Source organism: Alternaria hordeiaustralica (genome assembly GCF_023758085.1).
Source record: "Alternaria hordeiaustralica strain BMP 2776 chromosome Unknown scaffold_6, whole genome shotgun sequence".
In the NCBI taxonomy this organism is placed as follows: domain Eukaryota; kingdom Fungi; phylum Ascomycota; class Dothideomycetes; order Pleosporales; family Pleosporaceae; genus Alternaria; species Alternaria hordeiaustralica.
The window spans coordinates 578,787-601,988 of NW_026056778.1; the positions used below are offsets into that span (position 1 = coordinate 578,787).

The 23,202-nt window shown below is 52.6% G+C and overlaps 15 protein-coding genes across 15 annotated transcripts; 8 read left to right on the forward strand and 7 right to left on the reverse strand.

Annotated features, from left to right (window-relative positions):
• Window positions 1–816: 816 nt before the first annotated feature.
• Window positions 817–2,118, forward strand: J4E84_004085 (uncharacterized protein; the record flags this gene model as incomplete). The annotated part of the gene is made up of 1 exon (XM_049386693.1): window positions 817–2,118. The coding sequence occupies one exon, from the start codon at window positions 817–819 to the stop codon at window positions 2,116–2,118; it is 1,302 nt and encodes a 433-aa protein (XP_049245463.1).
• Window positions 2,119–2,782: 664 nt separating this feature from the next.
• On the forward strand, window positions 2,783–4,507 carry J4E84_004086 (uncharacterized protein; the record flags this gene model as incomplete). Its single annotated transcript, XM_049386694.1, has 1 exon — window positions 2,783–4,507. The coding sequence occupies one exon, from the start codon at window positions 2,783–2,785 to the stop codon at window positions 4,505–4,507; it is 1,725 nt and encodes a 574-aa protein (XP_049245464.1).
• Window positions 4,508–5,318: 811 nt separating this feature from the next.
• On the forward strand, window positions 5,319–6,872 carry J4E84_004087 (uncharacterized protein; the record flags this gene model as incomplete). The annotated part of the gene is made up of 3 exons (XM_049386695.1): window positions 5,319–5,704; window positions 5,767–5,859; window positions 5,909–6,872. The coding sequence occupies 3 exons, from the start codon at window positions 5,319–5,321 to the stop codon at window positions 6,870–6,872; spliced, it is 1,443 nt and encodes a 480-aa protein (XP_049245465.1).
• A 98-nt stretch (window positions 6,873–6,970) lies between these two features.
• Window positions 6,971–7,553, reverse strand: J4E84_004088 (uncharacterized protein; the record flags this gene model as incomplete). Its single annotated transcript, XM_049386696.1, has 2 exons — window positions 6,971–7,201; window positions 7,260–7,553. 2 exons carry the CDS (start codon window positions 7,551–7,553, stop codon window positions 6,971–6,973), a joined length of 525 nt encoding a protein of 174 aa, XP_049245466.1.
• A 355-nt stretch (window positions 7,554–7,908) lies between these two features.
• J4E84_004089 (uncharacterized protein) lies at window positions 7,909–8,625 on the forward strand (the record flags this gene model as incomplete). The annotated part of the gene is made up of 1 exon (XM_049386697.1): window positions 7,909–8,625. The coding sequence occupies one exon, from the start codon at window positions 7,909–7,911 to the stop codon at window positions 8,623–8,625; it is 717 nt and encodes a 238-aa protein (XP_049245467.1).
• Window positions 8,626–8,714: 89 nt separating this feature from the next.
• On the reverse strand, window positions 8,715–9,547 carry J4E84_004090 (uncharacterized protein; the record flags this gene model as incomplete). The annotated part of the gene is made up of 2 exons (XM_049386698.1): window positions 8,715–8,744; window positions 8,972–9,547. 2 exons carry the CDS (start codon window positions 9,545–9,547, stop codon window positions 8,715–8,717), a joined length of 606 nt encoding a protein of 201 aa, XP_049245468.1.
• A 73-nt stretch (window positions 9,548–9,620) lies between these two features.
• On the reverse strand, window positions 9,621–10,448 carry J4E84_004091 (uncharacterized protein; the record flags this gene model as incomplete). Its single annotated transcript, XM_049386699.1, has 2 exons — window positions 9,621–9,989; window positions 10,263–10,448. 2 exons carry the CDS (start codon window positions 10,446–10,448, stop codon window positions 9,621–9,623), a joined length of 555 nt encoding a protein of 184 aa, XP_049245469.1.
• Window positions 10,449–11,347: 899 nt separating this feature from the next.
• J4E84_004092 (uncharacterized protein) lies at window positions 11,348–12,721 on the forward strand (the record flags this gene model as incomplete). The annotated part of the gene is made up of 2 exons (XM_049386700.1): window positions 11,348–11,356; window positions 11,444–12,721. 2 exons carry the CDS (start codon window positions 11,348–11,350, stop codon window positions 12,719–12,721), a joined length of 1,287 nt encoding a protein of 428 aa, XP_049245470.1.
• An 842-nt stretch (window positions 12,722–13,563) lies between these two features.
• Window positions 13,564–15,335, forward strand: J4E84_004093 (uncharacterized protein; the record flags this gene model as incomplete). The annotated part of the gene is made up of 4 exons (XM_049386701.1): window positions 13,564–13,970; window positions 14,022–14,952; window positions 15,011–15,146; window positions 15,202–15,335. 4 exons carry the CDS (start codon window positions 13,564–13,566, stop codon window positions 15,333–15,335), a joined length of 1,608 nt encoding a protein of 535 aa, XP_049245471.1.
• Window positions 15,336–15,462: 127 nt separating this feature from the next.
• On the reverse strand, window positions 15,463–16,644 carry J4E84_004094 (uncharacterized protein; the record flags this gene model as incomplete). The annotated part of the gene is made up of 1 exon (XM_049386702.1): window positions 15,463–16,644. The coding sequence occupies one exon, from the start codon at window positions 16,642–16,644 to the stop codon at window positions 15,463–15,465; it is 1,182 nt and encodes a 393-aa protein (XP_049245472.1).
• A 1,041-nt stretch (window positions 16,645–17,685) lies between these two features.
• Window positions 17,686–18,543, forward strand: J4E84_004095 (uncharacterized protein; the record flags this gene model as incomplete). The annotated part of the gene is made up of 1 exon (XM_049386703.1): window positions 17,686–18,543. The coding sequence occupies one exon, from the start codon at window positions 17,686–17,688 to the stop codon at window positions 18,541–18,543; it is 858 nt and encodes a 285-aa protein (XP_049245473.1).
• A 116-nt stretch (window positions 18,544–18,659) lies between these two features.
• J4E84_004096 (uncharacterized protein) lies at window positions 18,660–19,351 on the reverse strand (the record flags this gene model as incomplete). Its single annotated transcript, XM_049386704.1, has 2 exons — window positions 18,660–19,144; window positions 19,213–19,351. The coding sequence occupies 2 exons, from the start codon at window positions 19,349–19,351 to the stop codon at window positions 18,660–18,662; spliced, it is 624 nt and encodes a 207-aa protein (XP_049245474.1).
• Window positions 19,352–19,542: 191 nt separating this feature from the next.
• Window positions 19,543–19,788, forward strand: J4E84_004097 (uncharacterized protein; the record flags this gene model as incomplete). The annotated part of the gene is made up of 1 exon (XM_049386705.1): window positions 19,543–19,788. The coding sequence occupies one exon, from the start codon at window positions 19,543–19,545 to the stop codon at window positions 19,786–19,788; it is 246 nt and encodes an 81-aa protein (XP_049245475.1).
• A 96-nt stretch (window positions 19,789–19,884) lies between these two features.
• J4E84_004098 (uncharacterized protein) lies at window positions 19,885–21,148 on the reverse strand (the record flags this gene model as incomplete). The annotated part of the gene is made up of 2 exons (XM_049386706.1): window positions 19,885–20,624; window positions 20,695–21,148. The coding sequence occupies 2 exons, from the start codon at window positions 21,146–21,148 to the stop codon at window positions 19,885–19,887; spliced, it is 1,194 nt and encodes a 397-aa protein (XP_049245476.1).
• A 450-nt stretch (window positions 21,149–21,598) lies between these two features.
• On the reverse strand, window positions 21,599–22,597 carry J4E84_004099 (uncharacterized protein; the record flags this gene model as incomplete). Its single annotated transcript, XM_049386707.1, has 3 exons — window positions 21,599–22,111; window positions 22,160–22,194; window positions 22,255–22,597. 3 exons carry the CDS (start codon window positions 22,595–22,597, stop codon window positions 21,599–21,601), a joined length of 891 nt encoding a protein of 296 aa, XP_049245477.1.
• Between the last annotated feature and the right edge of the window lie 605 nt (window positions 22,598–23,202).

Genomic DNA, 23,202 nt, shown 5'->3' on the forward strand with positions numbered 1-23,202 from the left:
ACGGTGGTGCTTCTCATGGGCTTCGCGTTGGTGATGAGGGCTTGGAAGGTGGCTGGAGAGGTGTGACACGCGAAGGGCGCCGACTGCTCGGAATGGTTCCGACACGAGCTTGACGCGTCGCGGAATATGCCGCACGTCAGTGGCACCTGCAAGCGTGGGAAGAAGACAATCTTCTACCTCGCTCGAATCTCACACACATTCTGGAACTTTTGGTTATACACAACTGTTACTGCAATCCTCGGTGCAGCGCACCCAACTACCAGGTGACTGCTTAGCCAACATCCCTGCCGCGACAAAAGGCTCTGAGGCTCCAATTGGATTCGGGCTTCCCATCAATCGTATTGAAAAAAGACTGGCACTACGTTTGGGTAAAAGGATGAATACCTGCCTCCTGGTCCGGAAGTTTACTTTGCGCTGGAGTTATCTCAATTCTCAATCCGAGACTAATGTAAACTGCGGGTCATCTGTTCATTCTTTTCCCTGTATGCGGTGCTATATCTCTGATGGGTGTTTCGCTTCAATCATGTTCCGGTACCGTGTGACACCATGCCATCTCCCCAGCTTCCCCGCATCATGGGACAATAGCCCGAAATGCCGATGCAGGTCCATGCAACCCGCAAGAATTACCTTCCACAGGCGACCAAGTCTGGATACCATCAACCAGCCAGAATTCAGGGGACACGAAGTGGTCACACGGTTCAGAAATGGACACTAAGAAGATTTCATCCGCGTCTTTGATCGCCAGCTCTCATTGTGTGGTAGCCGGCATGTATTTAATTGGAGCATAGCCTTTCTTTTAGAGCTCAGCCAAGAATCATGAGACTTTTCTCTTCTTTACTCGCATGCTGCGTCACGCTTTCTTCTGCGATCTCCATCACTTCGACCAAGAACTGGAATATCACGAATGATGTGGAGGGTTCAGTCCGTCTCAATGGCCTTGCTTTCCAACAACACGCCTTGACCACCTTTGGCGACTATCAATACGTCGCATTCTACAAGACAGCTTCGGGATACGGCAAACATCATGTCAACCTCGGTCGGCGCAAAATCAACCCTTCTTTGGGTGATTGGCAGTACTTCGCATTCACGGATTATGTGCAAACCACGCTCGACGAACACAACACTATCAGCATGGGCATTAGCGGCGACGGCAAGATTCATCTGAGCTTCGATCATCACGACGTGCCACTCAACTATCGTGCGAGCAACACAGGGATCGCTAAAACAATTCCCGAACAGTGGACAGCCAGCGCCTTTGGAGCGGTCCAACACAGTCTGCCTGGCTCAACCGGACCATGGACGCCGCTCACATACCCTCGGTTTGAACGCCTCGACAACGGCGATCTTCTGATGGAATTCCGTATTGGTCAGTCTGGCGCCGGTGACTCGTACATACATCGATACTCTGCAACATCTGCGCAGTGGAGCGCGGTCGGCAAATACCTCCAAGGTCAAGACAACAATGCATACATCAACGGCATCAGCAACCAGGGTGGAAAGCTCTTCGTCTCGTGGACGGTGAGGGAGACACCTACTCCCTCGACGAACCACGACTTCTACTTCGCCTTGTCAGAGGATGATGGCAAGAGTTGGAAACAGACTAATGGTCAAACTGTAGCAAAGCCGATAACGCCATCTACGCCTGGAATCAAGGTGTATTCAATCCCACAAAACAGCCAGATCATCAACCAAGAAGCCCAGTGCGCTGACCAGAAAGGCCGATTCCATGCCCTCATGCGCGACAATTCGACAGGGACGGCGCAATTCTACCATTATCTCCGAACTCCAGAAGGCAAATTTTCCAAGACCGCCATCAAGACGCCTGGTCTGTCAACGCCCCCATATCTTGCCTATCGAGGTAAAATCGCCGCCGTAGGCGACAACGTCTTCGCGATCCTACCAGATCAACCGAAGATGACTGTGCAAATTTGGGCCGCGACAGCCGCCGGAGCATACAACGACTGGAAGAAGTTGGCCGAGGTACCAAACGCTGCTGGTGAGCCGTTGGTGGACGAAGAGAGGCTGGACAAATTCAACGTCTTGAGCCTGTTCATCAGGCAAGGTGGGCCTTTCGGCACACGAAAAGTACAAGTCTGGGATTTTGCGCTCGCGCTTTGAAGAACAGAGTGCGCTTTTGACTCAGACTGGGGCTTGGTCTTCGTTCGAGCGAGTCGCCATGGCATATACCAATACATTAGTTCCAACAACACCAGCATTAGGACAAGAAGTTGAAGCTTTAGTGGCCTTGTTCCCGCACATTCTGTCTTGGCGCACTGACGCTCCTCATTTACTGCTGCTGACAGAACAAGATCGGAGCATGGAATGTTTCTCGGGAAGATTTCGCACCGCGCTAGCACGTCCGTTGACGCAATTGCACATCGGTCCCATCAATCCTAACCCAACGCTTAAAAGTAAACCTGGGCAACCGAGAACGCACGTTTACCCCAGGCCTGAATCTAGCTAGGTGCAGCGTAGCATTTGAGTGGTTTTGCGGAGAAGGTACGTACTTGGAAGCTCCGATATGCCCAATTCCCTCGATGCCGGCTCAACCTCATCATGCACCCACCGGCTGCAGTACACGGATACGAAAATGCTGGTACCCATGGGGTGATAAGCGGAGTAAGATGGAGGAAGACATGCGGGGCACGTCCACATCTGATTTTGTCATCACAGGCGATGCGAAAATTTGTCCTCTAGTCCCGGATGCATCCCGTCTTTCGAGAAGCATAAAGCTGGCGGTATATCCCTAATTGATCGGCATCGGACCGGAAATCATCTCACCATGCCTTCCCATCTCTCTGTACTCGCAGCCATCGGTGGCCTGCTCACGGTTGGACATGCCCAGAATTCGTCAGCCCCTTCAGCATCAAGCACATCGACGTACTCGCAACCCAATGTACCGACTGGGGTCCCGATTTCAGGCGACTACGATGAGCCGCTTCGACCTCAAGTGCATTTCAGCCCGCCTGCTGGGTTCATGAATGATCCGAACGGCATGTTTTTGGGCGAAGACGGGGTTTATCATCTTTATTATCAGTACAACCCGACCGAGAACATCGCAGGAAACCAACACTGGGGCCATGCGACCAGCAAAGACCTGTACACATGGACAAATCAGCCCATCGCCATCTTTCCTGGTGGTCCAACCGAGGGCGTTTTCTCAGGATCTGCTGTCATCGATCAAAACAACACTAGCGGCTTCTTCCCGAACCAGACCAACGGCGTAGTCGCCATCTACACCATCAATGTTCCCGAGAACCAGACTCAGCACATTGCCTACTCCCACGACAACGGATACTCCTTCACCAAGTACGAGAATAACCCTGTTATCGTTCCCGGTGGAACCAACCCCACTCAGTTCCGTGACCCGAAAGTCATCTGGTACGAGCCTACTGAGAGCTGGGTCATGGTCGTGGCTTACCCCATCGACTTCAAGATCGGCATCTTCACAAGCCCTAACTTGATCGACTGGACTCCGACCAGCAACTTCTCCAGCCACGGCATCACCGGTCTGCAGTACGAGTGCCCGAACATGGTTGAGATGCGTGTGCAGAACTCCACTAGCGACGAGTCCAAGTATGTTATGTTGATTTCCATCAACCCGGGAGCTCCTCTCGGCGGATCTATCACGGAGTACTTCGTCGGTAACTTCAACGGCACGCATTTCGAAGCTGATGACGCCCGAACACGCCTCACGGACTTCGCGAAGGACAACTACGCCGGTCAGTTCTTCTACGGTATCCCCGCCGACGAAGACCAGGTCACGCTCAACTGGGCGAGCAACTGGCAGTACACCAACGTCGTTCCCACTGCTGGTGAGGAAGTCGGCGATGGCTTCCGTAGCGTCATGACCGTACCCAGAGGGCATTACCTCAAAGATCTGCCCCGCCAGGGTCTGTCTTTGATCTCGTACCCGTCCAATATCATGTCGATCGTTGAAGAGGAGCTTGCTTCCACTGAAATCACCAGTAACGGCACTGCCTTCGTAGACTACTCCACCGTCGAGTCGGGCGCACTTTACTTTGAAGTCAATGTCACTGGACTCACTGGCGGTCCTTCGCTTGCGGGATCTATTAGCTTCACCTTCCAATCTTCGGTTTCCGGCGAGTCGATCTCAGGTGGAACCTTCCTCTCATCTGGTGATGTTTGGCTCGACCGTGGAAAGACTGAGGCCTTCCAGAGCCCTTACTTCAACGACAAGTTCACTGCCACCGGTCTTTACGACGATAGACAGGGTTCATGGAAGATCTCGGGTATCATCGACAGGAGCATTATTGAGGTCTTCCTGAACGAAGGCGAGCTTGGTGCGACCGCAGTCTTCTTCCCTACGCAACCGCTCGACACGATGATGCTGAGGGTGGCGGGCTTGAACGAAACAGTAACCGCCAGTGTTGGTGTTTGGTCTTTGAAGGCTGCTTGGTTAAACCAGGCCGATGCCAATGGCACAGTTTCCGGTAACACGACCGAGGGTAGCAGCGCAATGCTGGGCTCTGCAAAGCTCCTCTAAGCAAGTTGGCATAATGCAGTAGTATGTGTGCAATATTAATATCCTAGGCGGACTTACATCCCCAATAATCACTTAGCCCTTCTACGTGACGTCTCTACTATACCAAGGCATATCAGACCTGCCGTTTTGAACACTATGACCGTGAGAATACTGTATCATCTGACTTACTGCGGGTGCCACTTAATCCGCGACCCGATAGATTCTCCACTCCGCAACTCGTGATCCGGTGGCAAGGGTGACATGGTGGGGACCAGCCCCTTAGCGTCCGCCTCCACACCCGAACCTTAATGGCGGATACAACACCCAATATCGTTACATGCATGCTATTACTGTCGCATGGCTTCGGCATATGTCCCACTGCCGTCATTGTGAGGCAAAACATATGTTGATGCGGAAGAACTCTACGCCGAAATCTTCCGCTGCCACTGCGACCGTAAAGTTCGTCGACGGAGCAACTCCGGCTGTAATCCGGTTCGTTGGAACTCTACCAAGCGCCGGCGCAACCTTGATTCTTTGAACATCCTCATTCGCAGATGGTTCTTAGTCTTAATGTGGGTGTTGTGAGTGGTTCGTCGTCTAAGGCTTCGCCGCAAGGAAACGGTCGAGCGCCGAGGTAGTACCACTACATCGTGTATAGACTACCCCGCTTCCAGCATTATCCAAGAGCCAAGTGGAAGTTAGTGAGAAGATGGTGTGTGCGGGCGCGTTACCTGAATGAGGCGCCGAGATTGAGTTGACTGCTACATTTATAAGAGAGCGACGATGAGAGTATGTAGTGATCATCAACCGCTCCGTCCAATACCACATTACAATGCGTACGTCGACCTTCATCAGAGCGGCCGTCGTGCTAGCCAGCAGTTACTCGGTTAATGCCGATGTGACGACTACCATTGATCCAAAATCGAACTGGGGTACTTGGGAAGGATGGGGAACGTCGTTGGCATGGTGGGCCCAGCAGTTCGGGAACAGAGACGATCTTGCGGATATCTTCTTTACGCTGAAGCAGACCAAGTTCAACGGCGAGACTCTTCCGGGTCTTGGCTTCAACATCGTACGTTACAACGCCGGTGCCTGTAGCTGGAACACCATCGATGGTGAGAAGATGGTAGTGTCTCCAAACGTAAAAAGGTCGAGGCAAATGGAAGGCTACTGGTTGGACTGGAAGAGCAGCGACCCGGCCTCGTCAAGCTGGAATTGGTATGATACCTACCTCCTCCGTGTGCCACGGGACTATTTACTGATCATCGTTTGTGCTCTAGGACGGTTGATGTCAACCAGCGAGCAGCACTCCAGAAAGCGATCGCACGTGGAGCAGACAGAACAGAGTTGTTCTCAAACGCACCGATGTGGTGGTAGGTACAACTCATAGACAAAACGTGTGTGAGGTATTGACTTGTTCAGGATGACGAAGAACCACAATCCATCGGGAGCTGCGGACGGAAGCGAGAACATCCAATCGTGGAACTTGGAGCAGCATGCAGTGTATATGGCGACGGTCGCAAAGCATTTCAAGGATAACTGGGGAGTCGAATTCGAAACTGTCGACCCTTTCAACGAGCCGAGTGCGAACTGGTGGAAGGCCGACGGCACCCAAGAAGGATGCCACGTGGACGTGTCCACCCAAGCCAAGATCGTCGGTTATCTCGACACGCAACTCTTAAATCGTGGACTTTCAGCAAAGATCGCCGCCTCAGATGAGTCGTACTACGATCAAGCTGCCACCACGTTGAAGACAATCGGCAGTAGCGCACTCAGCAAGATCAACAGGATAAACGTCCATGGATACCAATACGGAAGCGGCGACCGCGCTGGTGTTCGCACACTGGCTACACAGGCCGGAAAAGCTCTCTGGAACAGCGAATACGGTGATGGCGTGGCTTCTGGCGAGAACCTTGCCAAGTACCTCTTCCAGGATCTTCGCCAGCTGAAGCCTACGGCGTGGGAGTACTGGCAAGTCCTCGACCAAGGAGGCTGGGGTCTTATCGATGCGGATAATGACGCGAAGACGCTGGGTACATCGACACAAAAGTACTACGTGCTTGCGCAGTTCGCCCGGCACATGCGCCCGGGTATGAAAATCCTCGATGGTGGCCGAGACAACGTTGTTGCTGCCTACGATGCTAGCAAGTCGTTGTTGGTCATCGTGGCCGTCAACTGGGACGCTGCACAGTATATAAACTTTGAGCTGTCAGGGTTCTCGGGGCGTCCTTCATCCGGCGCAACTGTCTCGAGGTGGAGCACCCAGATCGGAAGCGGCGATCGTTACGTGCAGCATCTCGATACCACAATCAGTGGCACAAAGTTCTGGTCGAAGTTCGAGAAGAACATGGTGCAGACTTTCGAAGTAACGGGGATCAAGTTGTAGAGAATAGCGCATACGATAGTGTGCCAATACGAAATTGTTCCGTTGATGAGGTCAAGCGTTCGTTCGTGATGTTGGGTGTAGGCCCGCATCGTGTTGTGCTATCCGATTCTTTGCTTTCTTCTAACCCATACCTCCTGGTCTTCATCGCCTGATCGTTGCTGAACTTCCCACACCTGTAGCCTATAGCTACCGCGGTCCGATCGACCGGTATGAAGATCGAACGACCAGTCGTGCTTCGGACACTGGATGCCTGAACTGAGCACGACGCCAAAGTCTTCGATATCGAAAGGTGTACCATTAGAGAGTGGATATGAAGAGTGCGGGCATTCCTGTGCGAGTCTTCGTCAACACAGGCCCAGCGCACATAGTGCCAATGTCGTAACGTACGTGGTTCACCGCGACAAATTTTCCTTTGTACTGGAATACCATCACTTGGTCCTTTGCATCGCCACCAACTTCGGGGTCCTTCCAGTCATCAATTGCGACCTCTGTGGCTTTAGAGCTGTCGTCGCGAGGCACGTGAAACACCCGGCATCCAGCCACATACTTTTCGCCGCACGGGCGCTGTTCGCCGACGCGCGTGGAGTCGTCGAGATCCGGGTACGACGTCACTGCGCCAGCGCAAAACCACGCGTTACCAGCCTGAGATGACCGAGAAAATGGATTGACCAGGAACGACATGCTGGGTGGCGATGACGCCGATGTGGGCGACGCGTTGATTGCACGCGACGATGTCCGATGGTGGGTGCCAGGTCTCCACTAGCACCACGCTAGCCGCAGTGGAAAGCGGCTAGACTGGTCCATGTCAAGTTGTCAACAGAGACTTCCGCTTCCACGCCCTGTGGTCAAATCTGGAAGTCTGATTCCAGATATGGAAAATTAGAGCGCTCAGCAAAACAGCGTGGACAATGTTTAAATACCGAGATGTCTTCAAAGAGCCCGCATGTGTACATTTCTACGCTCCTTGCATACCATCGCGCCTGTCTTCAAACCTCGACTAGCTGACATTCGTCGCTCGCATACAACTATATTCCAAATGACGAACATCCAAGACCCTTCAAGTTATCTTGCCAACGCGCGCATCGCCCCAGAAATCTTCCAGCTCCGACCTGATTATCGCGCCCTACTCATGGTAGTCACCAACATACCACCAGGCCCTTCCGACCCAGCAAGTGAGGCTTTCCTCTCTTTGGCAGAAGCATCAGCCAAGGAGGCACTGGCAAAGACTCCGGTCAACGACATTGCGCATGTCGCGCAATGGAAGGAAGCCTACAAAGCCTTCGGCGCAAAACCCAAGAAGACTATGAACAGTCTCGAAGCCCTGTTACGTCGTGTTGATGCAGGCCTACCGCGTGTGAATCGCTTGACGGATATTTACAATGGAATTTCCATCAAACATCAGATCCCTCTTGGAGGCGAGGATCTTGACAAATACCAAGGAAGCCCTTTCCTGATACGCGCAAAAGGCGATGAGAAGTTTGACACAAAATCTGGCGGCGAAGTCGTCATTGAGCACCCAAGTCCCGGAGAGGCAGTCTGGTGCGACGATGGTGGTGTGACGTGCAGACGTTGGAATTGGAGGCAATGCTCGAGGACTGCATTGAGCGACGGCACATCGAATGTACTCTTCATTCTGGATGCGTTGGAAGCCATCGATGATGCGAAACTGAATGCTGCGGCGGACGAGTTAAGTCAAGAACTGCAGAAGCTGTCCGCAGATGTAAAAGTCGAACGACGTCTCTTGACATCGTGAATACTCTCCATCATGCAACAGTTGCATTGTACTATGTATTTGCTACCTATAACACGTTGTAGTCTCTAACTGGTATTGACAAGGATGGTTTATAGACTGTTTATGATGATGTCCGCAGCCTGTCCAACGTTAGCGTATATCCTGCAACATTTACAATCCCACTGACCTTCTCTGCAATCGCATACGCTGTTGAGCTCGTATGTGCACTTGGTAGGAAAGGCAGAATACTGATATCAACAACGCGCAATCCGGCCGCACCATGCACCCTTAGATCTGGTCCTACCACGCCTCCCAGATTCCTCGGTATCATCGCAGCTGTGCAGCATGGGTGCAGATGCGAGAGTACCATGGAACTCTTTATGTAAGATTTGAGGTCTTCATCTGACTGAACAGCTGGACCAGGAGTGGCTTCAACCGCACCGTACCTGCGCATAGTCGGAGTATCCAGTACCTTACGAAGCCATTTGAGATGCGCAATGTGGATGGAGAAGTCGATGGGACTGGAGCCAGCGCGGTAATCAAGTATAGGCTGAGCTAACAGGTCGGTTGAATTGAGGTGGACAGTACCGCGACTCAATGGATGGAGAATGATGGGGCGCATCGTCGTCCCAGTCGCAAAGGGCACTTCTACACTGGGGGCTTCTGGGTTTGCGAGAAAGTCGGCAAGGACGTGAAGCTGACGTTTGTAGCCAGCAACAACGCTTGGGTCGGAGTTCTCTGGCAAATGAGCAGCCGCTGAGTCGCTATCAGCCGTCTTGCGCATTTCCTCAATAATTTCCATGTACTCCTCGGTCACGTTAGGAAGTGAGATGTACAGGGCAGTATTACTCATGGCCAACGTGTAAGGGCCTCGTGCTGGCGTCATATTGAATTCTGCTACTGCTCTGGCGGCATAAGCAGGATCAAGCATGTCTGAAGGCATATTGGAGAAGTTGCCAGGCTTCGTATCTATCCCACAGTCAGTGATCAGGGTGTCATCCTTACGAGCGACCAAATTACTCACAGTTCCAGGATATGCCGGGAGAAGAGTGATCTTGCAAGTTTGAGCCTACACCAGGAAGATCCAGTACTGCGGTGATGTTCAAGTCATTGAGGAGAGCTGCAGGTCCAATGCCACTCCTTTGTAGGATGGTAGGCGTGTGCATTGCGCCGGCAGAAATGATAATTTCGGCTTTGGCGGTTACATTGAACACTTCATCGTTAGAAAGAGATCGTATCTCTACCCTTGGTGGCCCGTGTGAGACGCCGTCAGTGTAGACAACCCTTATAACCTGATGCTTGACCAGCAAGTCGTAGTTTGGTCTACCCGAAACGTCGGAGTAGTGGCCCAGACCAGCGTGCGAGCGCCTGGCCGTGACTGGATGCTGAGATATGGGTGTCCAACACAGGCCTTCTTTGAACCCACCTGCGCACTCGTCCAGGGCCCGGATACCCATGTCTCTCCAAGCATCCCTCGCGAGGTGAATGTCGCCCCATAGAAAAGGTGGGAAACTCGAATGGATGGGAGTCGTGCCGCCATACGCGGACATGTCCCAAGTGAACCCATACTGTTCCACCACGCTTGGCGCAGGTGGAGTGAAGGTCACGCTCTATATGGAGTCAGCTCAACGTCAGACACGAGCGGCAACCATACTCACTTTCTTGAAGTAGGGAAACAGGCTTTCCCAATCCCACTTGGTCGTACTGTTTGCAAACTCAGGACCTCCAATCTGGGTCCAAGCGTCGTAGTCATGTCTAGATCCGCGATCAAAGTACTGGCCGTTGATGGCGCTACTGCCACCGACAGTCTGGCCAACGAGCAGCAAAGCCTGTCTGCCATTCATTTCCGGATTAGGTACTGAGTTGAATGTGAAGTATCCCGATTTGTTAGTTGGCCCGCCCCAAACGAGACTTGGCGGATCAAATGCCCCTGGCGCATATGCGACTTCGCCGTGCTCGACAACCAGCACTGTTTCTGCGATGGAGGTCAGTCAAAAGTACTTTGTAGACGGATGTGAGAACTTGCTCTCTGGGAAGGCCTCAGTAAGTCGATCAGCTACTGTAAGACCAGCAGTTCCTCCACCACAAATTACGACATCATAGGTAGGCCGAAGCTCTGAGATGTGGCGTTTGAAAGCAGCGCGTGGGAGCGCATTAGCGCAAGTGACGGCTAATCCAACTGATAGAATTCGTGGAATCATGGCTGTCCGTTCGAAAGGTATCACTCCGATCGTCTAGCGAGCGTCTTCTCTTATGTCGCTGCTATCGCGTTGCTATGCTGCTGTGCCACCCGAACGCTCGTGTCATTGGCACTCGATAGTGCGCGTTGGCATCTGCCGGTCGTGTGGACCGCTCGTGATCGGTATGAGGTGCTCATTGGTCCTCATTTCCGTAGTAAGTCAGACTTCGTAAGCGTTGCTGTGCATCGCAGCATGCGGTTGTGGTGAGATGCGTGCAGGAGCGAGCGACCCCGCTCGGACAGGAAGGTTCATTAGTAGCCTGACTCATGTCCGTTTTCTTGAGTGAGCATATCGCATATTCATCATGTCTTTGTTTGCGCAGCTCTACGCGGCGAAATGGCTACTCGTAGCGGTCATTCTTGTGGCCTATGCTGTGGCGACCTTCGTTCGCTACCGGCGCCTTCGAGCCTTCCCTGGTCCGATCAGCTCGGGATGGTGTGAATTGCTGCATATGCGCGCGATACTGAGTCGGCATTCGCATCTCTGGTACAAAGCCGTTGGCGATGAATATGGTGAGTAGATAGGTGGAGATCCCAAGGTCGCTGCGCGGGAGAGGCGCCGTCTCGCCCCTGTGCGGCCCGCTTGCCCCTTGCTGACAGCGCCGAACTACAGGACCCCTCGCTCGCATTGGTCCCAACGACCTTTTAACATCGTCGCCAGATCTGCTGGCCCATATGAACGCAGTGCGCTCGCCATACACTCGCACAGCATGGTACAACAGTGCCGTGCGGATGGAGGTTGGCAAGGACCATGTTTTTAGCCAACTCGACGAGGCTCAGCACACGAAGCGGCGCCAACAGATGGCGTCTGGGTACTCAGGCAAAGAGAATTGGTCCCTGGAATCTGACATGGACGAACACATACACCAGCTTCTGGACCTGATCAGATCAAAGTATCTTTCGACTGCTACGCGGCACGAGCCGGTGGATCTCGCCAGTAAGATTCAGTATCTTACTCTCGACGTGATCAGCAAAATCGGCTTCGGTAAAGCGTTTGGGGACATCAAAGCCGATGCTGACCTCGACGATTATATAAGCGCTGGTCGAGTCGGGTTGGCAATTATGGTCTTCACCGGGGCCCTTGGACTGACTCCTTACCTCCACTGGCCACCCATCGCGCGCATGCTCGGGCCCTCAGACAAGGACAAGAGTGGTTATGGAAAGATGAGAACGGTAGCTCGGGAACTCATCGATTCGCGTCTGGAGAAGCCCACCAATAGTCGCTCGGACATGCTCTCGTCGTTCATACGCCACGGATTGACACGCGACGATATCGTGACTGAGTCGATGCTCACCATTCTAGCAGGGTCTGACACAACTGCGACTGCTATACGTGGAACGATGCTCTACCTGATGACCAGCCATAGGGCGTACAAAAGGCTGCAGGCCGAGATTGATGATGCAGTTACTTCAGGTCATGCTGCTACATCGTCCGGTATCGTGTCTGACGAGACGATGAAGAGCCTGCCATACCTACAAGCCGTAATGCGTGAAGGGCTTCGAATTCACCCACCTGTCACTGATATCGCTCCGAAGAAGGTACCCGTCGAAGGCGACAATGTTACAATCAACGGTAAAGCGTATTTCCTTCCTGGCGGTACCAACATTGGGTATAACGTAATGGGCCTTAATCGAAACAAAGAGATATTTGGTGAAGATGTCGACTGCTTCAGACCGGAACGTTGGCTACTCGATGAGCACAACGACATCCAGCTTGAGCGCTTGAACGCTATGCGCCGTACTACAGACATGATCTTCGGGTATGGCAAGTACCAGTGTCTCGGGAAGCCTATAGCATGGTTGGAGATGAGGAAGGTCATCTTCGAGGTACGTTGTTCCAAACTTTCGTGCCGAGTCCCCATGCTGACTTGTGTCTAGTTCTTACGGCATTTCGATTGGTCTCTTGCAAGCCCAGAGAAACCGTGGAGATCTAAGAATTACTTCGGCGTCTTCCTGCAAGACCAAATGTGGTGCCACATTACTGAGAGAGAACATGGCTTATGAGGGCCTCTGCGTGACGGATGTGAGTCACGTGAAGAGTCGCAGGGCTTTCTTTGGCGTCGGCTTAAATTGATCCTAAGGCTTCTTTCCATGTGTTCGTTAACGACCTCTTTGCTGTCCAACCAGTCTCTTCGAATAGGGCGGAAAGTCAATTATTCCGGACACGGGTCTTGGGGTTTGTGATATTCTGTCCAACCTGTCCGGACTTCGACCAAGTTTCCGGTTGAATGACCTGCGCACGGTGCCTTATGCACGGCATATCGTGATGCTTGCGGGGTAATGTGGAGCGAATGTCTACCCCGGACTAGCCACTAATTTGCATCAACCGAGATGCATCAACTCGCCGGCTAATTTGACACATCATCATTGTCTTGACTGTGCTGACCGGCTTCGCAGTTGTATGTCATCGCATGAGACACTGCATACCTGACTTATGCAGTCCGATAGGCTGACACCTTCATCACGACTGTTCCCATGCGCTTCGCCCGGGCGCCCAAGCAACCATTACAATGCCAAGATTGCAAACAACCCTAGAATGATTCTGTTCGGCAAATGACTACCGGCTATGTAGACGGCGATGTATTCATATTTCTCATTGGTGGATCTTCAGGAACGACGCTTCCGTACAGCCTCATGGAGAGGCTTCAGATGGCAGCTGTTGTATATGAGCGAATGCATATGCGTTGCAAGCATGGCGCAATTCCCCAGATCCTCCCGCCATGAAGCTTCGAAAATCCTGGTTGGCCGCCGTGTGTTTCGCCACTCCCGTTCTCGCATCATCACCAATCGTTCATTCGCAGGCTGGCATATACCAAGGACGTTTCCTGCAGGAATTCGACCAAGACCTATTCCTAGGTGTCAAGTATGCTCCAAAGCCGGTGAGATTCGCTCCCGCTCAATTAGCACCGGATTCACCTACAACATACCACAATGCCACGCAGTACGGTGTTGACTGCACAGGATATGGTGGAGACACAAACACCCTGGTTGCCGCAAATTGGACAAAACTGGGAGAGGACTGTCTACACCTAAACATCGTCAAACCAAGGACAAATGAGACACATCTCCCGATATTGCTATGGATCTACGGAGGCGGATGGCAGCAGGGTGCTACTAGTGATCCAAGGTAAGCTCTCTGAAGTGACTGCATTCGGGATGAAATACTCATCAACGCCAGATACAACATGAGCTACATTGTTCAGCAATCAGTACTCAACAACAAGCCCGTCATTGGCATCTCGATCAATTACCGCATGGCAGCATTTGGCTTCCTGTACAGTGAAGAAGTTGAGGCTGCTGGCGCACAAAATCTAGGACTTCGCGACCAGCGACTTGCGATGCAGTGGGTCAACAAGCATATCTCCGCCTTTGGGGGTGACCCCGAAAAAGTCACAATCTGGGGTGAATCGGCAGGCGCATACTCCGTTGGTGACCACATCGCTGCATACAACGGCGACAACGAGGGCCTGTTTCGCGCGGCTATCCTAGAAAGCGGCAATGCTGTCGGTGCACCACTCAACGGCACCGACTGGTATCAGCACATGTACGACAATCTGACCGAGTCGGTCGGCTGCTCAGATGCCGAAGACACGCTCCAGTGTCTTCGTGACGTACCCTACGAGACCATCGCACCATATGGCTACCAAGGTCTCGAATGGTTCCACGTCATAGATGGTAGCCTGATACCTCGGTACGGCCAACAATCGTTGCGGGAAGGCAAGTTTGCGAAAATTCCGCTTATTCTCGGCACCAACACCGACGAAGGCTTTGGTGTGAACGGGGTGAACAGCGACTCCGACGCTATCAATCAACTAGTACACTCCAAACGCTGGAACGTCAACGAGACTGTCGCGGAGAAACTTCTCGAGCTGTACCCGAACGACCCTGCACTTGGCGAGCCATACGGCTGGGGCAATCGCACATGGCCGCAGTTTGGGTTACAATACAAACGTTACCAGAGTATTGCAACTGATCTGACCATGTATGCTCCTCGGAGATTGCTCGCGCAAAGCATGAGTGAGCATGTCGATCAGGTCTACTCGTATCGATGGGATGCGCCCAAGTTCAACAACACACCGGAAACAATCGGCGTCAATCACTTCTCCGAGGTCAGTACTATGCTATCAGTGGGGTGTGAGATGGACTGTAGAATTGACCCTAGAACAGATACCCTTCGTCTTTGGAAACCCAGAACAGCAACTCACTCCATTGGGCAATATCTCCGAAAACATTGCATTGTCGAAGCTCGTCATGCGCATGTGGACTTCTTTCGCGTACGATCTTGATCCTAATGGTCATGGAGGTAAGTTCAAATGTCTTTCATTGTGTGAGTAAGAGTACACTAACGCGTGTTGCAGTATCCCGAGCTCCCGAATGGCCGAGCTATGCCACCAATGCGACCAACTTTGTCTTCCGAAAAGACCAAAGCTATATCGAGGATGACGACGACAGAGCCGAAGGAGTTGCATACATCAATAGCCTAGTGCGATGAGGCTGTCTGCAAGTCAGTCCCAAGAGGGCCAGATAGTTCAAATACATATTGAACAACTCGCGATTTTGCCAAATCAATGTGGCCACACAAAGTCTCCTGGCTCTGTATGGCCTATATCAGCTATCATTTACTTCTGAATGTACTCATGCCATTCCTTTTTCTGCGCGCTCTTCCTGTACGGGGTAAGGTTGTAGAGTTCTTGCGCGAATGTCGGATGTGGCTGTTCTAGAGCCTCGAAGATGATGACAAGCTTCGGAAAGCCAGGACAAGCCCAAAGTTTCTCCTCATCCGAAAGTGAGAACACATCTGGCGTATGATCTGCAATGGCTTTCCGCAAATACTCGGAACGAGTACGCCACTGGTCGATTGCTCTAGAGAACTTCCAATCAACCTGCAACATGTGCAAAAGATCTCCAATGCGGACGCCATTCGTCTGGTGTACTTGGCCTATCATCTGTAGTCCGTCGGAAAACCTTCTCACTGCGTATGTTCGCAGGACTTTGCATGGAGGTTGGGTAAGATACATGTCGTGAACGAGCTGCTCGCGGACTGTTCCTTTGACCGTCTCCAGTTGTTCCAGATATTCCAGTATGTGAGGCTTGATGATGATAGTGTAGCTGCTCTCGGTTGATCGAAAGCAATCACCGAATAACTCAACAAAGTATGGATTCACCCTGAACTGGGACAAATCCATCCATCGAGCTTCGCCTGTTCCAGAGGAAAAGTCTGATAGGTTTAGGAACTTAGACTGCCTGGAGGCCATGTCACGAATAACATTAAGGACTGGCTGTGGGAATATACGTGCTTGCGTCCACAGCGCCGTGAGGAAAGGATTTATCACTATGTTTTGATCGCTACCCGGCGTGCCGTTGATAGCGTTCTCAAGTTTTGTGGCCTCATCCTCGGGTGGCTGCAGCCAGTCCAGATCCGATGGAATAGTGTCTCCGTATTCGACAGGTGGGCAGGGGTACGGGACGCGGTATTGCGTTTCCAACATGTGGACAACGATGTCTCTCCAACGTTTCGATACATTACATGCTTTGTAATGAGTTCTGGGCGAGGTGTGAGAAAGGATTTGCTCCAGTATCTCGACGACATCCAGAGCGCGGTGAGATTCGCTGTAGTGTGCATGTGGCGGGGCTGACGACGTAGCGGGCGCGACGTTTTGATGTGTGAGTTTGGGGTTATACAGCGCGATCCTTTTATCGATTGCGCGTAGAGCAGAGGTTCTCCATTCTTCGATACCTTGCTCCAACTGGTCAGCATTCTTGGGTTGGTTGGCGGATGCGGGATTCTCGGTGTCGACCATACTGGCTAATCTTGGACAATGTGTATTCAAGGTTTCTTAGAGAGAAAAGAGAGTTGAAGAACTTGTTGACTGTCCGCTGGAAAATCTGGTCTATATGTGCAGGTCGGTTTCTAGGCAGAAGGCAAGCACGTGATGTGGACCCTGCAGACCCGTGAACGTTTCCAAGGCTCTGCCGTACCGACCCAGAGTTCCAGGTGATGCCCACTCTAGTCAGTCTTACGCTTGTGCAATAGGTCGAAAGCGCGCTTCTCATACATCTCAAGCTTAATGTAGCAATCGTGTCTCGACAGACCGATGGGGTGGTTGCGTGCCGGTACCGCCAGCCCTGGAGGCATTAAGGCGGGAGTGCGGGGGCATGACGTTAGATTTCGCGACGAATTCTGAAGTCCTCCCGATCATATCTTTCTTGTATGGCAGATATTCTGTGGTCAAGAAGCTTCTTCGTCGATGCAAGATCGAACATCGTAGATGGGTGACAATACAACAAAACGTTAGAAGCGCTAGAAGCGGGAGGTACGAGAAGAGGCGCGTGAGAAGGGGCCGCAGACTGGATCCACGGACAACGTGCAAGAGACACAGCTGAAAGAGTCAAAGTCCTCTGCAACGCACGCCGTGTGTAGGACGCACCAACCTCCCCGCGCGCGGTCTCGATGCTGACGCTCTCGCTCAAAAAGCCGCAAGAGGCTTAGCGTGTGATGACCCTTATCGGCCGGGCGTAACAGCCTGCTCACTTATTCCACCATTCATGAGATCTACGATTGGCGAGAATGGAATATGATCCAGTTGGTGGCTACAGAGTCATACAGACGCAAAGGGTAATAGTCGCGCTATCAGCGCTTGGTACGATGCTTGTTCTGACGGTGAGACCGTTTAGATGAAGGTGTACCGCGGGGGGAGAGTGTATAAAGAGAGGAGATAGCGCTGTGATCAGCAACAGCAGCTCATAACCGTGGAAAACTTCTTTGACAATCATCTTTTGTTTCAAATCGTAACCGATCAATATCACGAGTCCAGCATAGACTCCGTGCCAGTACAATCATCATGGCAACAGGAACTTCTTGCTCAACAGAGTGCATCAAGGGCTCAATCCACGCCGGAACACCCAAAGGCACCATCGAAACACTCCACGGCCTCTCCGTCTACACAGTCGGAAACCGAACCTCACCCCGCGCAACCATCTGCATATACTCCGACATCTTCGGCCTAGGTCTCCCCAACAACAAGATCATTGCCGATGCCTACGCCGCCTCAGGAGAGTATCTAGTCTTGCTCCCAGACTTCTTCAAGGGCGATCCTGTCGGACTCAAAGTCGCTGATGCCCTGCTCCCTGTCGACGCGGCGGCGCAGAGTACCTTTGCGAAGTATACGGGTATCTTGGCTAGTTTGCCGACGTTCCTGATGTGGCAGCGGAGGCATGGGAAGGCTGAGTCGGATAAGATCTGTCTTGACTTTATGAGGGAGTTGAGGCGAGCGACGCCGAGCGAGAGGAAGATCGGAATGGTTGGGTTCTGCTGGGGCGGAAAGTATGCTGCTCGCACGGGGTTGGAGAGCAACATGGTCGAGATGGCTGGGGTGAAGAAGCCGCTTGTCGATGCGATTGTGGCTCTGCATCCAAGCCACCTGGCCGTTCCCGAGGACGTTGAAGGTCTCGTCGTCCCTACGAGCTTTGCGTGGGGCGTAGAGGATATCGCTGTGAGCTTTGAGACGAAGAGCAAGGTGGAAGAATGTCATGCGAAGGCACAGAAGGCGCGAGAGGAGTTCCCTGAGATCGAACACAAGGCGTATACGCCTGGCAGGCATGGGTTCGCGGTCAGAGGCAACCCCGACGATCCGCAGGAGAGGAAGGCGCTGGAGGACTCGGAGAAGCAGGTACTTGCGTGGTTCGAGAAATGGCTCTGAAAAGTGCTCTGGAATTCGGTAGCCGTATATTGGCATAGGTATCATCTCCGCGTATTCAAGACTCATTATATCCACCCTAGCGCCGTTCGCCTGTCAAGAGACCTTTGCTGGGTCTCTCAATTCCGCCTGTACTTCTGGGGAATGTTCTTCTCCACGACACCTCTGAGCTCAAGCCTCTCCCACTCCTCTTGTGCCGCCTCCTTCTCCTCATGCATCTTGAAATGCGCAATGTCCTCTGGGTGGTTCAAGTCCTCCTCCTTCACGTCGTCACCGCTGTGGTACTTCTCCCAATGATGGATCTCGTACTCGTACTCGTCGTCACCGTGGTGCCCTGGGCCCATGCCGAAGTCCGGGAGCTTGACGTTTTCCGAATCCTTTTGCAGGAATTCAGCCAAGGTGATAGAGCCATCCTTGTTGATATCGAACATGTCTAGGATAGTCTGAACGACCATTTGCTTCTTGGTCTCGGAAATGGAGGCGCTGGAGGGGTCTTCGAGACCGTAGGTTTTGCGGATGTCGACGGTAGTCCATAGACCAGTACTGTCGTAGTCGTGCATGTTGAAGAAGGTGGTTGCGTCGTAACCCGCGATGTGATGCTCCTCTGCGACAGTGTCAGTGAAGGGCCCTTCCTCTTTGTTTCATGTTGTGGGGATCTGGGGAAGTTCGTACCAGCCATGTGTCGCGTCGCCCAGTCGGCGTCCGCTGGGACTTCGACTTGCGCATGTTCGGCGCCGCCGTGCGCCGAGGCATTGAGGGCGCATGAAAGCAGCAGGAGCGCGCCAAGTGGTAGTTTGAACATGCGATCCATCGTTTGTAGAATTGTGAGACTCGAGAGAATGTAAAGGCTGAGTTGTCTTAGCCCAAATGTTGACGGCGGCCAGGGGCTCGGTCCCCATGAGGCCAACCGCCGACACTATGTCATAGGGGTCCCGAGGTCTCGAACTTAAGCTTTCCACGTGCAGCTCTCTTTCACCGCACCGCCCACGCCACAAGCCCGCCATGAACGTTCTGGTTCTCCTGAGCCTGTTGCTCTTCATTCCATTTCTCTTCTTCCTTGCATTCCTAGCCGCATCTTCGTGTATGGGCGACGGTTTCCGCGCACGATTCGCTGGCGTCACATTCAATCCTCGAAACGCATCGTTCGGTCGCAACTACACGCGAGGATTCGGGTCGGGAGCAGGCACCGGCGGCTGGGAACAAATTGAGATGGAAGACATGATGGGGGAAGACAGCGACTCGGAATGAGGAACTTGATACCCTCGATAAGAAGTATGGCTTGACTGCCCATCTCGGTGCTGTACAGGGTATCTTCATCTACACACTACCGCCGATTTGAGCCTTCTAGAACTCCAGATCCTGCTTCTTCGGCATCTTGCTACCACCAGCCGCCTCCCGCACAGCCTCCTCCTGCGCCTCGGTATCGCCTTCCATCGGTGGCAGGCTGTACTTCGCAATCACAAACTTCCGCCTACTCAACGTAAACGCCATATCCTCGCCCAAGTCTCCTGCTCCACCGCCGCCGCCCTTCTCATGAAACACCGGTAGTTTATGAACGGCGAACATACCCTGCGGTCGCTCTTCTTCCTTCGTCGTACCTGCTGATTGTGCGAGTGCTTGCGCACGCGAGTATGGGAATGGAGACAGCTCAACGACACCGTCAGAGAGGATCTCCATCCAGCGAACAAGGCCTGAGGATCTCGGATATAAGGTCAAGGGAATTGTGATAATGGCGGTCAGGCGCGTTTGATAATGTCGGAGCAGCGCGCGTAGAGCGTGGAGGAATTGGAGTACGGAGGTCGGGTGGGCCGCCGAAGGAGAATACAATGCCGGCGAGAGGAGAGACGGTATCACAACGCGATGAATCGTGTGTGGTGGTGTCGATTCGAGCTGCTGCCGTATGTTTTGCAGAATCGGAGGGAAGGGTGACGAAGTGCCTGTCGGTGGAGGTATGGGCACATAGTTGACCGCTGTCCCTACAGGGAGCGTGAGGCGTTTGGCGAGATCGAAGGTATGGCAGAAGACTATCTGCTCTTCTGTCGCACTATCGCCTTGACCTGCTGTCCTCTGCACATTGGGAGAGCCTGTTGAGAACTTCGTCAAAACTGCTCGATAGATGGTCTTGCATTCGCAGAGTATATGTACACAACGCACCTCTAGCACTCTCAAACTGCCCCAGGCCTTCATATCTCCACGCGATCTTCATCTTCTCCGCTCGCTCCTTCCCTTCCTTCCTCTTGTCCGACTTGTCTTCTGATATGCCTGGCAATTCCCTGCCCCACACTTCGCCCATGCCTACTACATGCACCTTATGGCCCTGCACCACTCCCTCAGCCGCGTAGAACCGCAGTAATGCGCCGGCATAGTCTGTCGTCCCGCTCTCACCTATGAGTATCGAGTTCCCCAGTGCCAGGCCAGCATGTCCTGCTAAGATGCCATCGAGCGAGGGTGTGCCGGTCGACGTGGTGGGGCGGCCATCGATGGGTGAGGGGCGGACGCCGGGGGGTGTTGGCGCAGGTTGTGCTATCGAGGGAGACGATGGCGCATTTGACGCGTCTTCGCCTGCCGGTGCGCGAGATAGCGCGATGTTGCGCTTGCGAAATGCCATTTGCGAGTGTCTTGGGCTGTGAGTCGCGACTTTTCGAAAATGTTAGAGGGGCTATCGATAAGCGCACATTAGCGTCAGACGTCATCCACCCAGCAGTCGCGACTGCTCGATCAACGGAGAAGGTGAATCGCAATCAATGTTTATGCTATTTCCAGTTGAGTACCTCAGACTGTCTGAGCTGATTAATCATCTGCCACTTGCTACTGGGACTTGATCCATCTTGATCCTTGCGCCCCGATACAGCATCTCGCCTCCATGGTTTCTGAGCATCACACCCATACTGGTTGCATCAAGGCTCTGTCGCTCAAAAGACCCAAACATACTCCAAAGAAGACCGCAATCTTCAGCTCAGCGCAGTCAAACATCTGGACCTCGCAATGTATCCCAGCAATCCTACCGTATCTCAGCATTGCGGCCGCTTCAAGATAATCTCAGATGCTCACGCTGTCCTCATTCTGGGCAAAGCTCTCCATACTCTGCCTTGAATGCTTCCATAATTAACTCCTTCTCTTCTTCTGGACATTCTGCAACCTCTATCTCGAGCAACTCTTTCTGGTTTGTGTAGAATGCTCGCGCTTTCTGCATCCTGGCTTCTGTGCGAGCACATTCTTCCTTAAGCTTGTCCTCCGCCTCTGACAGTCTGTCTCGTTCTGCTCGCGCCCTCTGTCTCCATAGGCGGGCGTATTTAACGCTGCTGTTACCAAGTGTCTTCAGCTTCTTTCTGACTTCTTCGTTCTCAGTTCGACTGTTATCCAGCAGCTTTTGCATCTGTTTGTGTCCCTCATGCAGAGCTGCCATAGCTCCATCGCTTGCTTTGCGCGCTGCCTGTGCCTCAGAGAGCTCATTTTCAAGCACTTGGATCCTTGCTATGTGTGTCTCTTTTTGCGCTGATGTGGCGGCCATGTCTTCATCAATCTTTCTTCGCGCATCCTTTTGGTCTTTGAAGAGCTTCTTCATCTGGTTCTACAGTCAACGTTATTCGCCTCAATATCTACAGATTATTGCGCTTACCCTGTCTGTATGGTGTGCTTCTTGTCTTGTTGTACCTGTTCTGCGTAAGCCACGCCCCCTGATGAAGCAATCAAACGGGATCAACCATCACTTACCAGTTCCTTCAATCTCTTCAGGGACACGATTCTTGACCGTGCGCATCAGATCCTCCGTGAGTGAGGTACCTCGGTCTTGGATACCGATTTCAGCCGGCAACAACGCTGATGCGTGCGGTGTGGAGGGAAGCCTAGTCTGAATAGAGCGCATCCGCGTCTCTGCATCCGCGCTAAATTTGGTGGTAGGGATGTTATTCAGTGCCGCCCCATTCGCGACCGACCTGACCGCCCATTCAGAATTATCCAAAGCCCACGGATACTTAAAGGGCGTTATCGCGCCCTTCAGCAAAAAGTAGTACTCGATCAAAGTTTTCAGCTCGAAGCCGTAATCGGGTCCTACCATATCAAATGAATATCCACTTTGTCGATATGCGGTCTTGAATGGATGGCAGAGGTCCTCGATATGTGGCAACACCACCGATAGGATTCGTTGTCCTCCAGATAGCACGTATACTCCCCCATGCGACTGGTCAAGCTCTTTGTGGGCCCATATTGACTGGCTAGCCGTATATCCGCCGATACGAAGCTGTACCAGGGCGATCTTCATGTACCACTGTGTCTTGGTTCGAGTCTGTGAGGCTGGTATCCAGACCAAGTCTTCTACCAAAGGCAATTTTGCGAACTCGTCTGGAAAGTACTTATTGGCGTAGTCTTGGATGTTCTGCAAAGTAACTTTGTCATTGGAAGCCATCTGCTCAAACGTAAGCAGCTGCGGAGAGTTTGGTGCATGCGCCTAGTATTCCTCGATGATGCACCCGTGATTGATGGGTCTTGCTGTAAATGTGCTTGTCAGGCCTTCAGATATGATGACTGTCGCAAGTTATACCACTCGAGCTTTAGGCAGTAGCATGTGTTCAGGTAGGTAGCGAAAAGGGAAGTAGAGAACGAGCAAAGGAGAGTGGGTCACCAAGAGATAACTTACCAGCAGGCAGATATCGAAGCAGCGTA